Source organism: Anticarsia gemmatalis, chromosome 3, assembly GCF_050436995.1.
Source record: "Anticarsia gemmatalis isolate Benzon Research Colony breed Stoneville strain chromosome 3, ilAntGemm2 primary, whole genome shotgun sequence".
In the NCBI taxonomy this organism is placed as follows: domain Eukaryota; kingdom Metazoa; phylum Arthropoda; class Insecta; order Lepidoptera; family Erebidae; genus Anticarsia; species Anticarsia gemmatalis.
Genome location: NC_134747.1, coordinates 13,485,661 through 13,498,314, shown reverse-complemented (window position 1 = coordinate 13,498,314; position 12,654 = coordinate 13,485,661). Strand labels below are relative to the sequence as shown.

At 32.6% G+C, this 12,654-nt stretch overlaps 2 protein-coding genes across 2 annotated transcripts; one reads left to right on the top strand and one right to left on the bottom strand.

The window, feature by feature from the left end:
• Positions 1 to 351: 351 nt before the first annotated feature.
• Fis1 (Mitochondrial fission 1 protein) lies at positions 352 to 6,049 on the bottom strand. The gene is made up of 5 exons (XM_076136670.1): positions 5,852 to 6,049; positions 5,659 to 5,772; positions 4,223 to 4,393; positions 3,184 to 3,317; positions 352 to 1,279 (listed from the first exon to the last, which is right to left on the bottom strand). Exons 1-4 carry the CDS (start codon positions 5,894 to 5,896, stop codon positions 3,198 to 3,200), a joined length of 450 nt encoding a protein of 149 aa, XP_075992785.1. The 5' UTR covers positions 5,897 to 6,049; the 3' UTR covers positions 352 to 1,279; positions 3,184 to 3,197.
• A 357-nt stretch (positions 6,050 to 6,406) lies between these two features.
• Atg3 (Autophagy-related protein 3) lies at positions 6,407 to 12,388 on the top strand. Its single transcript, XM_076136666.1, has 7 exons — positions 6,407 to 6,601; positions 7,024 to 7,212; positions 7,869 to 7,982; positions 8,602 to 8,760; positions 9,303 to 9,461; positions 9,809 to 9,936; positions 10,369 to 12,388. Exons 1-7 carry the CDS (start codon positions 6,530 to 6,532, stop codon positions 10,520 to 10,522), a joined length of 975 nt encoding a protein of 324 aa, XP_075992781.1. The 5' UTR covers positions 6,407 to 6,529; the 3' UTR covers positions 10,523 to 12,388.
• Positions 12,389 to 12,654: the final 266 nt, after the last annotated feature.

Genomic DNA, 12,654 nt, shown 5'->3' with positions numbered 1-12,654 from the left:
GTCAGTCCCTTTAAAGGTTAAATTGTTAAATCCCAGTCGTTTCGACCGAATCACGGACAGACTGAAGTAGACAACGATTAACAAGGTAAAACCACTATCAACAATCAATATAAATTAAACTCCTTCGTTACTGAGTGACTAACTGATGGACAACGTACAGCCGAAACTACTGAGCGTAGAAAGTTGAAATTTATGAAATATGGTATGAAGATTCCTTAGGAAGTGTAAAGGAGTACTAGGAGAGGATTTTTGCAAATTACACCCTAAGTAGGTGGAATTCCACGCAGGCAAAGCTGCGGTCAGAAAGCTAGATTTTAAAAAATCCAGGGAAGCGCAACATAAAAAAATATATTAAACAAAAAAAATCGTGTTTATTTAATGGAATCACATTGACAAACATCCTTCTTTACCTCTTACATGTAAAATAATGCCTAAATCTAAACAAATAAATATAGTACATGTTTTCTTTACATATTTATTAAAACTACGTGCTAAATTTAGTCTTAAATACACTATACTATGATCGAAAACACACATCGATAAGATTATCTAAAAGCGTTCCGAAAAGTTAAAAATTTTGGTTTCAAATCATGGAGTTTTTTGTTATACAGGGTGGAGTTTAATTCGACAGCATCTTTTTAAAGCAAAGAAGTTCTTAATTAGTGCTATATTAACTTAAAAATATCCAATTCTGTTAAAAAGAGGGGTAGAATTTGATAAAACCATTGATCTCCTAAGCAGGAGATTCTGGTTCTAATCAATATGCATAGTTGTTAAATGAAAAATTATGTAGTTGCCTTTTAACTGTGAATAATTGACAAAATTATGGAAGATATTTAAATAGGTGTGAAATACATAAATAAACTTTTGAACAGCCTGGCTCCTCTTGTAGTAAGAGAAGACACGTGTTCAGAAGTGAGAGAAAAAGTGGGAAAATTTACCCAGTCTTTGTTGCTGCTTATTATAATTATTTCTTATTTATATAATTTATGCATCTTTTAGGTAATTTTGTTCTATGATGCATTACGAAAATAAGAAGTTTTTCAGTGTTTTCTTTTCCATAATAAATTGTGGTATTTTCAAGCTAAAAATGACTAAATAAAGAGATCTTTGAGTCAAAAAGATGCACAATTCCACCCCATATAAATGTACAAATACATAAATAATATATAATAATAATATGTGTGAGTTTTAGCGTACGAATCGTGAACGGCTCTAGTCCTCTTTTATTTGCTTCTTCTTGGCAAATAAACAATGAACGCCCAACAGAGCACTCATTCTGAAACAATATGATATTCCTATAAAAATAGAGATAAAAGCGAAAACTTTGTTTAATATTAATGTGTAATATTCGGTAAAGCATACTCCCATTATTATAACGGCACTTGAAACCGACGCCAAGTCGAAATAAAATTTTAAATGATCTTATAAGTTTAATACGCATTTTGGTGTACGAATTTATTTCTTACTCATATACGACACAAAACTGCACGTGCAAGCTCGAATAGCTTAACATATCTGGGCCAAGAAACCTAGCTTATGTTCTCAATGTTCTCATTAAAATCTTGATGACAGTTTGATACCGTTTGTAGTAGTTTTCAATCAGCTTAAGGTGCAGCGCAGACGACAGACTATACGTGACGCACTTTTTAGTCTGTGAAAATAGAACTTATGCCATTATATGCAGTAACGCACACAACGCGCAAAAAGTCCGGCGCGTTACTACATATCATTGCGCAAGTTCTATTTTCACAGACTAAAAAGTGCGTCAAGGATAGTCTGTCGTCTGCATTGCACCTAAGCTGAACTTAACGCAATATACTGCCAATTCAATTCTATGAGCTCTTATATTGGTTGAGTAAATCTTATCCCTAATAAAAATCTATAAGCCATTGATATTTCTATTTACACATTCCGCATAGCTTATTCTTTTCATTTTCAATATAATACCTACCAATTTTATCCATCGCCTGTTTATACCCAATGAATTTATTCCTTCAACTAAGTTTTAACAGTATTGTACGTAAAACAACTACGTTTATTGTTTGTTCGCGTGTTCGTTCACTATAAAAATACGCACGCATATAAGTGGGAAAACTTGTAACACTTAATTTTGTAGTTAATTTTATTTTATAGTGGTTTTAGTTAGTAATATATTTATTCTTCAAGGGCATTTCATGGTTTGAAAAAATATATTCGATACTAGCTGACCTGGCAAACGTTGTATTGCCATATTATTTTTAAAATTATGACGTTTGAAAAATAGATGTTGGCCGATTCTCAGTCTTACTCAATATGCTCACAAAATTTCATGAGAATCGGTCAAGCCGTTTCGGAGGAGAATGGCAACGAAAACTGTGACGCGAGAATTTTATATATTAGATTTTTACACTGAATTTTGTAGGAAACGTTACGCATAGTGTTCTTTGAGTTTTAACTTGAAATGTAATATTATGTACATAAGTATGTTAAAAAATTTACGTTTTTTAAATTTCAGTTTCACCTACTTATTAGTTGATACTTAACAATAGAACAATAAAATTACTGTACGTATTTATTTAAATTATGCAAAATACTTTGTTATGGTAATTTTACTGTTTTAGCGACTAAAACCATGTATGTATAACATTGCGATTTTGTATGTTTAATTTAATTTAGATGCTTGTAATTAATTACGTGTAGCATAATGACTCACTTTTTATGTGTCACGATCAAAGCCTATCTATAATTTAATTACTCTATCTATATGATTATAGTACGTATATTATTGTATATCCATCACCGCGATCCCATATCACATTACGAAATATATTGATCTAATATCTACTATTAAACTCTACAGTCCATTAGTACAGTCAAAATCAAAAATATGTGTAGGTATACTGCCAACTTTTTCAAACATACTTTAGTGAATCGAAATGACAATAAAATTATTGCTATATTTAACTGTAAATATACAACAAATGATAGTAGCTTTAACATTTCCATTGAGAGAAATTAATATATTACCACAAAATATTTTAGATGTTTTCCAACAAGGTTCAATTCATCTCGTCTAAAGAAGAGAAACCTTAGGTTAAGGTTATGGTTAAATCTCGAGATTGATGCAGTTCGAGCATTTTCAGTTACTTATACATACTTTTGCTTTAGACTCGTACATAGTGTAGTATATAGTGTACTCACAAGAGGGCCATATGCTATTTCTTGCTGGCGAGCGCGATGCCGAGGCCCACGATGCCGCCGATGGCCAGCACGGCGCCGCTCGCCACTGCGATGCCGATCAGACCCTCCTTCTCCATGCGCTTGTTTATTTGACGCTGGAAATGTGCAATAAAAAGAGCTTAGTAACATACATAAATACATTAATTCAAACATACATACGACATAAAATCAGTCCGTTTTCACCTCTTAATTTTTTTTTGAGGTGAGAGACCATAGAGCTTAATACCAGCTAAGTATCCATTGAAATCATTCATTTCGTAAACTTTTGAAGATTAATTATTTTAGCTTGCTTGCTTGATTAGCTTGATAGTTGATTTAATATTTGTATAGAAACACGAAACGGAAGCTAAAGGGGTTGCACTCTCGATAATAACATGTTCCTTCAGAAATTGTCCAAATAAATGTTGATGTTACCAGAAACATAAAAAGCAGTAATTTCAGAATAAATACTAATTATATATAAAGTTGTTATGACCCACAAACTATAAATAAACTGTACAATAATACAATGACACATCACATTGTTTGAATATTCACAGTAATAAAAGTATTATTGTGTTACCTTGACGCTGTTTATCAACAATAATAAATCTGGCTACAGTGAGAGTATTGATTAATTTGACATTGAACACAAATAACAAGTACTTTCTTTGTATATGTAAATTAAATAACAACTCATGAAAGTCACAAAATTCTCACTAACTTTTTTTATAAAAGCAGTAGATGTCACTACATTTGATAAAACAAAGAACCCTATTGCATATGTTTGTCCTCTAGTTCTATTTAAGATATAATATTATCTTACTTGGCACATATACCTAGTCAAAAAAATATTGAGCTGAATTCAAGTTAGGATGTCAGTATTGTGTAGATTTTCATATTAAGCCTTTGTGTCCAGTTGTTTGTTGAGAAGTTACTATTAAAAAAACTAATACCACATTGCCTTTACATGTAATGTGTAAAACTCACATTTATAATAGCAATTTTCACATCAACTTACCTCCAAAGCCAGTACTTGTTGGTTAGCAGGCTCAATTTCTAAGAATGCCTTCACATAGTGAAGAGCTTTGTTATACTCCTTGATCCTAGCATTGCCGATAGCGAGGTAGAACAGGTAGTCTCTCTTGCCTTCCGGGTGAGAGTTGAAGAGCTCTTTTAAGAGGAGTATACCCTGGAAATTCAGTTAAAATATTATTATGATGGTATGTTGTAAGTGGAAATAATTTATTGACGATGAAGGTTATAGATGTCTGTATCTTAATGCTATATGTAGAACTAGCTGACCCGCGCAACTTCGCTTGCGTCACCTAAGAGAAATGGGTCAAAATTTTCCCCGTTTTTGTAACATTTTTCGTTGCTACTCCACTCCTAATGACCGTAGCGTGATGTTATATAGCTTATAGCCTTCCTCGATAAATGGGCTATCTAACACTGAAAGAATTTTTCAAATCGGACCAGTAGTTCCTGAGATTAGCGCGTTCAAACAAACAAACAAACTCTTCAGCTTTATTATATTAGTATAGATTAGTCATAACAACCAATACAATTATGTACAAACGGATGAAACAAAATTTAAGTTAAAATCATTATAATAATATTTAAGATCTGTTTAGTCAGTAAGCTTAGCAGTTGTCAGCCTTAAGCATATTTATTTATGATAGTATCAAAAAAACTACAAACATGCTTATGAGATTATTATTGTTTTCACCCATAGAGAATGTGTTTATAGTGAGTCTACAGTTCAGTAAGCAGAAAGGGTTCAATAAACCTCTGCAAATACATTTAACATAATTATTGAATCGTAGTTATGTGTAACCATTATTTTTCCCTAGTAACTGATTTATCAACAGTTATTCCCAATTCTGTTTGAATCATTCATAATGTATTATCTAATCATAATAATTATTTAGGTATGTATTTTCTTATTCTATACATAAACCATTAAGTAAAATTAGATAGTTTTTGGCCATTATTTAGCATTTAAAAAGTTACACAACATGTTAAATGCACTTTGCATGGCTCCAAATTACAACAAAACATAATTTATTTTAATAAATCTAAGAAATAATCCTATACCAATAAAACAAATTTATGGCATTACACCCACTACCCACCTATGTAGATGCCCTGATTTCAACTAATGAGAAATAAATGTATGTTCTATTTTTAAATACTGTACACAAGGAAGACAGTTCGAAAGTCCTCTTAGACCTTGGTGATGTGCTTTTGGCAGACATTTACTAAACAAACTCCTTTAAATAACCTGAATGACAACTTATTTTTATTTCCATACAAATATGAATAAGAGAAATGCAACGTTTTTTCTTTGTGAACACAAAGTTGTGTGATAGCTCTCTACAGCGGGAACAATGCACTTACATGACGTCAACATTTCATCTCACGATTAAATAATAATGCGACTTAGTTGTCCATTACCTTTCGTATGTCTGTGGGGTACTTGCTCCTCACTAAACACCAAGCGTACTCGAACTGAGCCTTGTGCGTCACCGTTCCCTGGTGCAGCTGCTCATGGAACACTTTCTCGAACTTCTAAACAACAAAACATGGACAAGAATCAGCAAAAATGCAATGACTCACGAACATCGTATTGCACAAGTTAATACATTACTTGCAAATCTTCCGAAGATACAATCTCATCTAGAACGTCCTCCATTGTGACTGGAATATAGAACTTTTGCGTAACAAAATATCAAAGTACGAATTCCAACAGAATTAGCAATTCAACATAATTCCGCGTTATCAATGTGAAAATTGAAAATTGTAAGTTTTGACGTGACGGTGTATTGATATTGACATTCCGTTTGACTTGTCGTTGACGTTACTATTCACGTAACTAATTAATTGAAATGGAATGTTGAGCATTTTCACAAATATCTTGTCTTAACCTATTAGTATTTTTTTTATTGCTAATAGATTGTTAAAAGATTATCCAAACTCGAAACTTAAAGTGCACATACTAAAGGCTTCGTAGAAACATTTTACACATCAACAAGATTTTAATTTTATTTTAAGCAAATGTAATTTGAGCCTTCATAAAGTATACCTACATTTAAGATTTTGTGATTAAAATAATTAAATCTCATTTATGTTTATCAGAAATAATCATAATCGCTATCACTGTCTCAAGCAACATCTATCGAAAACGAAACGTATTTGTCAGTGTCAATCTGGCAATTTAACTTTATTGGAGTTTCTTTTGTGGTGTCCGTCGTCAATTTTATTAATAAAACATCGTAGTTATCAACTACTATCCATTGTTGGAGCTGTGCGATAACATTGTGCTAAAATGCAAAGTGTAATTAACTCTGTAAAGGGCACAGCGCTTGAAGTCGCTGGGTATTTGACGCCGGTGTTGAAGGTATCTTTATCTTTTCGCTATATTATTAGTTATCTCTGTTTACTGTAAGTTGATATCGCTAAAAACAGCGGTTCGGCACACAATTATGTAAATATATTCGCTTGACTTGTGTAAAGACAGCTTTGAATAATCGCTGAATGCGAGACAAATTTTGTAGAAGAACCAGGCGTTTTATTCATTTTTTGCATAATAAATAGAGCTTTGTCTTTAGAAAATTATAGTAACGTGACTAAACAAAGATAAACCGTAATGCCTTTTCAAAACAATTTCATTGCTTTAATCACACAATAACATTAAGAGTTTATTAGACTCTGTTAAGATTCTTACTTGAACTGCATAATTTACCACTTACCACTTACATTTTTCTAGGTGATGGGTATTTTCAAGTGTAACCTTCCCTACTTTACTACTCTTTCTTACAGGAATCAAAGTTCCAAGAGACAGGAGTACTGACTCCTGAGGAGTTTGTAGCAGCTGGAGACCACCTGGTGCACCATTGTCCTACCTGGCAGTGGGCTAAGGGTGAAGAGGCCAAGATCAGACCATACCTGCCAGCTGATAAACAGTTCTTGATCACTAGGAATGTACCATGCTATAGGAGGTGTAAACAGGTAATTTGGATAGAAATAGTTTTTCTTTTGTTTACTATGGCTAGTGGATAAACAATAGAAGCAATGACTAACACTTTACTGTAGGAAAGCCGCTGACTTTTAGAAACCGCATTTTCTATATTTCCTCATCTCAAATTGTCTTGTAGTAGATGACAGGTGGTAGCATTGCAAACATACCCACAACCCTTAAGAAGAAAAGAACTAAAGCTATGCACAGCAATTATATTAGTTAAATATTAGTGAGGCAGAAAGATACACTCTTATCATTGTACTAATCTTGTGAATGATATGCTTGAATATAATTACTTCTGTTTATGATCTAGCTTTGCAGTAGCTTCTTGCTACAAGATAAGCTAAGCTGTTTATTATTATTTTCAATTGTTAGTTAGCTAGGAAAGGTTTATTTTTTAGGTATTGTTGTCACTTGAAATAATTTTGCTTGAAAGAGTAACAAGCATACATTTGTACATCCATGCTCTTAAACATTCGCATTTATAATGTTAGTAGGATTAAATTCTTGCTAATCTATTGTACCAAGTTTAGGAAGCTTTATCTAAGGGCCATTGTTAGATCTATAAAAATTAAGATTGTTCAGATCTATAGGGGTCTGTAAAGGACAAATTGTAAAAACACATTTACTTTACATTTACTTTCAGATAGAATACTGTGAAGACAAAGAGAAGGTGATAGAGGATGAGCATGATGCTGACGGAGGATGGGTGGACACACATCACTATGATAATGCTGGATCACCAACAGTTGAGGAAAAGGTAAATAATATGTCATTAATTTTACGTGCCTGATATATGTGCGAATAGTCTTAGTGGAATTAGCAAACTGTAAGTGAATATTCTATACACCTCTGATAACACCTTTGGGAATAACAAGGATGATGTTATAAATAAAAAAACTATAAGGAATTATAGAAGAGTATAATTGTTAAATTATCTAGATTGTAAGCCAATTAAGTGCAGTTTTTGTAGTATTTTTTCCTTGTTTATTACAATATTGAAGGACAAAAAGCATTGTCTATAGATGAACAGATTTTCTTTGTTATTTATCAGATAACTAGTTGTGCGCTTGTAGAATTTTCAAAAATCCTTTCTTAGTGCTCCTATACACTTCCTAAGGAATCTTCATACCAAATGAAAACTTTCTGTGCTCAATAGTTTCGGCTGTGCGTTGTCCATTAGTCAGTCACGTAATAACGAAAGAGTTCTATATATATTGATTTATCAATGTTGAATTGGGTATAACATACCTACTAACGTAATTCTAAAATTTCGACCTAATTAGAAAATATCTTTAGCATCTAATATCAATATAATAACATAATTTGTAACTTTACCATATTATTATTCACGTAACATTGAAATATTTCCTTGCTAGGTGTGTGAAATGACCCTGGAGGCAGCAGACACAGGTGACAGTGATGGTGAAGGTGCAGCCGGTGACCACGACGATGATGATGATGATGAAGACGAGGACGGAGAGGCTGAGGACATGGAGCAGTTCCAGGAATCCGGCTTACTGGATGAAGTGGATCCTGTGAGTGAAATTAATACAATATTTTTCTAAGACATTGTTTATGCTTCAGCGTATCTTCTAAGCTTATTTATAGTGTAAGAGCAATCATATTGTGCTACAATAAATTTTTGGTAAACAAACAGCTTATAAATACAACAAAGTAGATAGTGTAATATCTATAACTTAAGCCTAAGAAGTTCCTACAGATGTAAAATAATTTGTGATGTTTACCTTTATTGACCTGCAAAAGGTTAAAATTGATTACTTATCACTGATTCTAGTACATTGTATACCTGTTGATATATGTACATATCATAGCTTTCAGTTACTTTGTATAATATGATGAACCATACATAATATACTCCATTAATATAGATTTCAATCATTATTACTTTAGAGTACATAGCGTGCGTTTTTTTTTATGAAACCTTACAATAAATTACATATTTTATATTTAAAAAAACGTCTGTTACTACCGAATATCACTTTATTTTCGAATACTTTTTAAAACACTGAACCGAACTAACCTTCGTATATCAACTAACGCTTGTATTTTCCTCCAGTCGACAGACCTAGCGCAGCGCAAGGAGAGCAAGCCGAAGACATCGAGCAAGTCGAAGTCAGACGGCGACGAGATCATCCGCACGCGCACCTACGACCTGCACATCACTTACGACAAGTACTACCAGACGCCGAGGCTCTGGCTTATTGGATACGATGAGGTAGGGATTACCTTTATTTCGTTGTTTTGCACGATTTTGAGCAATTGAAAGTAGAGAACATTTCTTAATTGCATACTACTAACGGCCGGCCCTGGTTTCACCCGGTTTCACTCAAACAATTATTTTACAAAAAATAACCTCAAAAAACAACCTAAACTTCTGTTTCACATAAACCTTCCTCTTGAATCACCCAATCTATAAAAAAAAACGCATCAAAATCCTTTGCTTAGTTTTAAAGATCTAAGCATACTTACATACATACAGACATAAGGGCACACGGCGGGAAGCGGTTTTGCTTTATAGTATGTAGTGATAGTATATAACTTTAAAATCTGTCTTTATTCCAGGATCGCACACTACTGAGCGTGGAGCAGATGTACGAGGACGTGTCTCAGGACCACGCCAAGAAGACCGTCACCATGGAGTCACACCCACACCTGTCCGGACCCAGCATGGCCTCTGTACATCCTTGCCGGTAATTCTTAAAATCATATACTCTCTCACTCTCTCTCTCTCTTCCTGGCTATTCGTCCCATACGGTTGTGGAGTCAGCCTTCCTTACACCTTTCCTCCACTTCGCCCTATCCTTGACGTCATATACTAACAAAAAAAACCAGTTAAAATCTATTGGTTTTCTTGCGATAGCGTGTGCAATATAATAGAAGACGTTACAATTAAGCTGTGAATAAAACTCTATTTCTTGTCTTCCTTCAATCACAATGGTATTGCTTATGCTCTTACTCACGAACATTTATAATAATTTTAATGCTCGCATATTACAAACGTATACGTTTAGGCATATACGCGCGTATACGCTAAAACTAAAGTAGACGTACGAAGAAAATTTGTATTATTCACAGTCAACCATGACAGTCGCAGTTTAATTTATTGACTTTTAATCTACCAGGCACGCAGAAGTAATGAAGAAGATAATAGAGACGGTAACAGAGAGCGGCGGTGAGATGGGCGTGCATTCCTACCTCATCGTGTTCCTCAAGTTCGTGCAGACCGTCATACCGACCATCGAGTACGACTTCACGCAAAACTTCGCCATCAACTAAACATAACTAGCTTAGTTTAGCTTTTTTATGAGACGCGGCGGACTTGACAAATATACACTTATGATTTATAAAACAATGTAAAGGTTGCAGAGGTATGTATACACTGTCTCGTTTTTAATAGTACTTTTTTGTATGAGAATATAAATTTAATCATTGTTATCGGTCAACGAACAATACGCAATAATCGTAAAATTACTTAGAAGTTAATATACATAGCCATAGAAAATGTAATGCTGGAAAATGTAACAGTGTATACATACATACATATTTTTGACGGTGAACGTATCAATTTAAAGGATTTCGGTATTACACACTGGTTCCTAGGGGTAGGTCACCCCCCAAAAGTACAAAAAATTATCACAATAAAACTAAATCAGACCCCAAACAATCGAGCAAAAGTTACGTGCCCCTAACACCAACATTGTTCTTTTACTGCATCAATTATTTTACAAAACCTGAAAAACAAGTAAGCCGCGTCTATTTATTATATATTGTATAATATCATAGTGTAGGCCAGTCTGTGTTTAGTTGATTTGCGATTATCGATATTAGAGAATATTAAATTGAAATTTTATATGAATGGATTGAAAAAGTTTTAATAAATTTAACAATAGGCCAGTGATGTACCAATAAATGTTTTTATCTATAGCTTTAATTCAAGCATTTTTGTCTATAATTTAGATAACATGAAACTTGCCCATATAATAGTTGTTAAGTACATGGCATAAGAGTTCTATAAACAAATATACATTTTTCTTTCATTCTTATCGTCGTCGAATGATCAAATAAGCCATTTAATAACTTAAAAGTTCATTAAACCCTCATTAAGACAGTGTATGTATTTGAATAGCTAAGATTTCTTGAATGTATTATTCTAAATGCAATCGAGGCTAGATTGTTTTGGAAATAAAGTTATTAAAGAAGAGCAATAATTCGATTTGAACGACAATTCAATATCTTCAAGCTTGCTGGTAGCTATAAAGCTGCTTTAGATATTAAATTATATAAATGTGGCTTTAGAATTATTCTGTTATAATCATAGTCTTTTTAAACGAAATAAACATATAGGCATAACAAAAATCTAAGATGTGTAACATGTCTCCATTTAAATATTTCATAAAAAATATAAATAAATTCCCAATACTGGCACAAATAATGTGTTATGCGTACAAAAATTGAACTAAGTGCAGTTGGGAACATTCCTATAATATCGCCATATGAAATAAATAATCATTTGTATGTCGCCATATAAATGTAATACAATCATTTAATATTATGTGTTTAGATAAGGCTTCAGCATTTTAACTTTTCACCAAATTGTAACAACTGCAAGAGCTTAAAAATAATGTATATAGCCGTCAGCTTTACGTCACTGTTTCTCAATATTTTAGTCTAAATGCAGAATTAATTGTTTCATTAATTAAGTCTTATCTATAAATTTGAGTTTTAAGCAGATTTGGATATATATTTCGTGTCTTCTTGAATACAAGAAATGCTTCGCATAAATATGTACTCCTGTCTGACTGTCGAATGCCTTATAGTTAATGACATGTACATTTAACTATAGACTCTGAAATCAACCAAACGACTTTCTTATAGGTTTCTTAAAAATTGAGAAACAGTGCCATATTTTTTCTAAACATAAATCAATGTGTAAGTAAACGATCTATGTAACCAACGATGGATAGTTTTAAATAAATATATTTTTGTTTATATATATTATATTTACTTATATTTGATGTGCAACTTTGTATTGATATTATTTTGTTTGTGAAACATACTTGGTATGATGTTAATACTCTTTGTGTTATACTTGAATGTGCACTATTTCGATTATTTTTTTATATAAAAGTTATTTTGCCTATATAGTTTTCATTTTATTTATTCACCTTTGAATGCCCATTATAATATTTTTTTAATAAAACGCGATATAATCGCGCACAAACATATAAACATACAGGTCAAACTAAGAACCTCCTTTGTTTGAAGTTAGTTTAAAATTCTACCACACCATCTTATCCCATGTCAATGCTTTCAACATTGTCTATAGGGCTAAGAGTAAAACGAGAGAAATGATTAAAACAAACCTAATTACATAGAGTAGAATAATATAAGTTATTATTCTGAATCTC

What these genes read in the sequence shown, in the direction of transcription:
- Atg3 (XM_076136666.1), top strand. Translation starts at nt 6,530, where the DNA reads ATGCAAAGTGTAATTAACTCTGTAAAGGGCACAGCGCTTGAAGTCGCT. An exon ending in CACCAACAGTTGAGGAAAAG is followed by an intron (nt 7,983 to 8,601) that starts GTAAATAATATG and finishes TTTCCTTGCTAG; the next exon opens with GTGTGTGAAATGACCCTGGA. An exon ending in GCCTCTGTACATCCTTGCCG is followed by an intron (nt 9,937 to 10,368) that starts GTAATTCTTAAA and finishes TTAATCTACCAG; the next exon opens with GCACGCAGAAGTAATGAAGA.
- Fis1 (XM_076136670.1), bottom strand. Translation starts at nt 5,896, where the DNA reads ATGGAGGACGTTCTAGATGAGATTGTATCTTCGGAAGATTTGCAA. An exon ending in TATCTTCGGAAGATTTGCAA is followed by an intron (nt 5,773 to 5,851) that starts GTAATGTATTAA and finishes TTTGTTGTTTAG; the next exon opens with AAGTTCGAGAAAGTGTTCCA. An exon ending in ACCCCACAGACATACGAAAG is followed by an intron (nt 4,394 to 5,658) that starts GTAATGGACAAC and finishes CTGAATTTCCAG; the next exon opens with GGTATACTCCTCTTAAAAGA.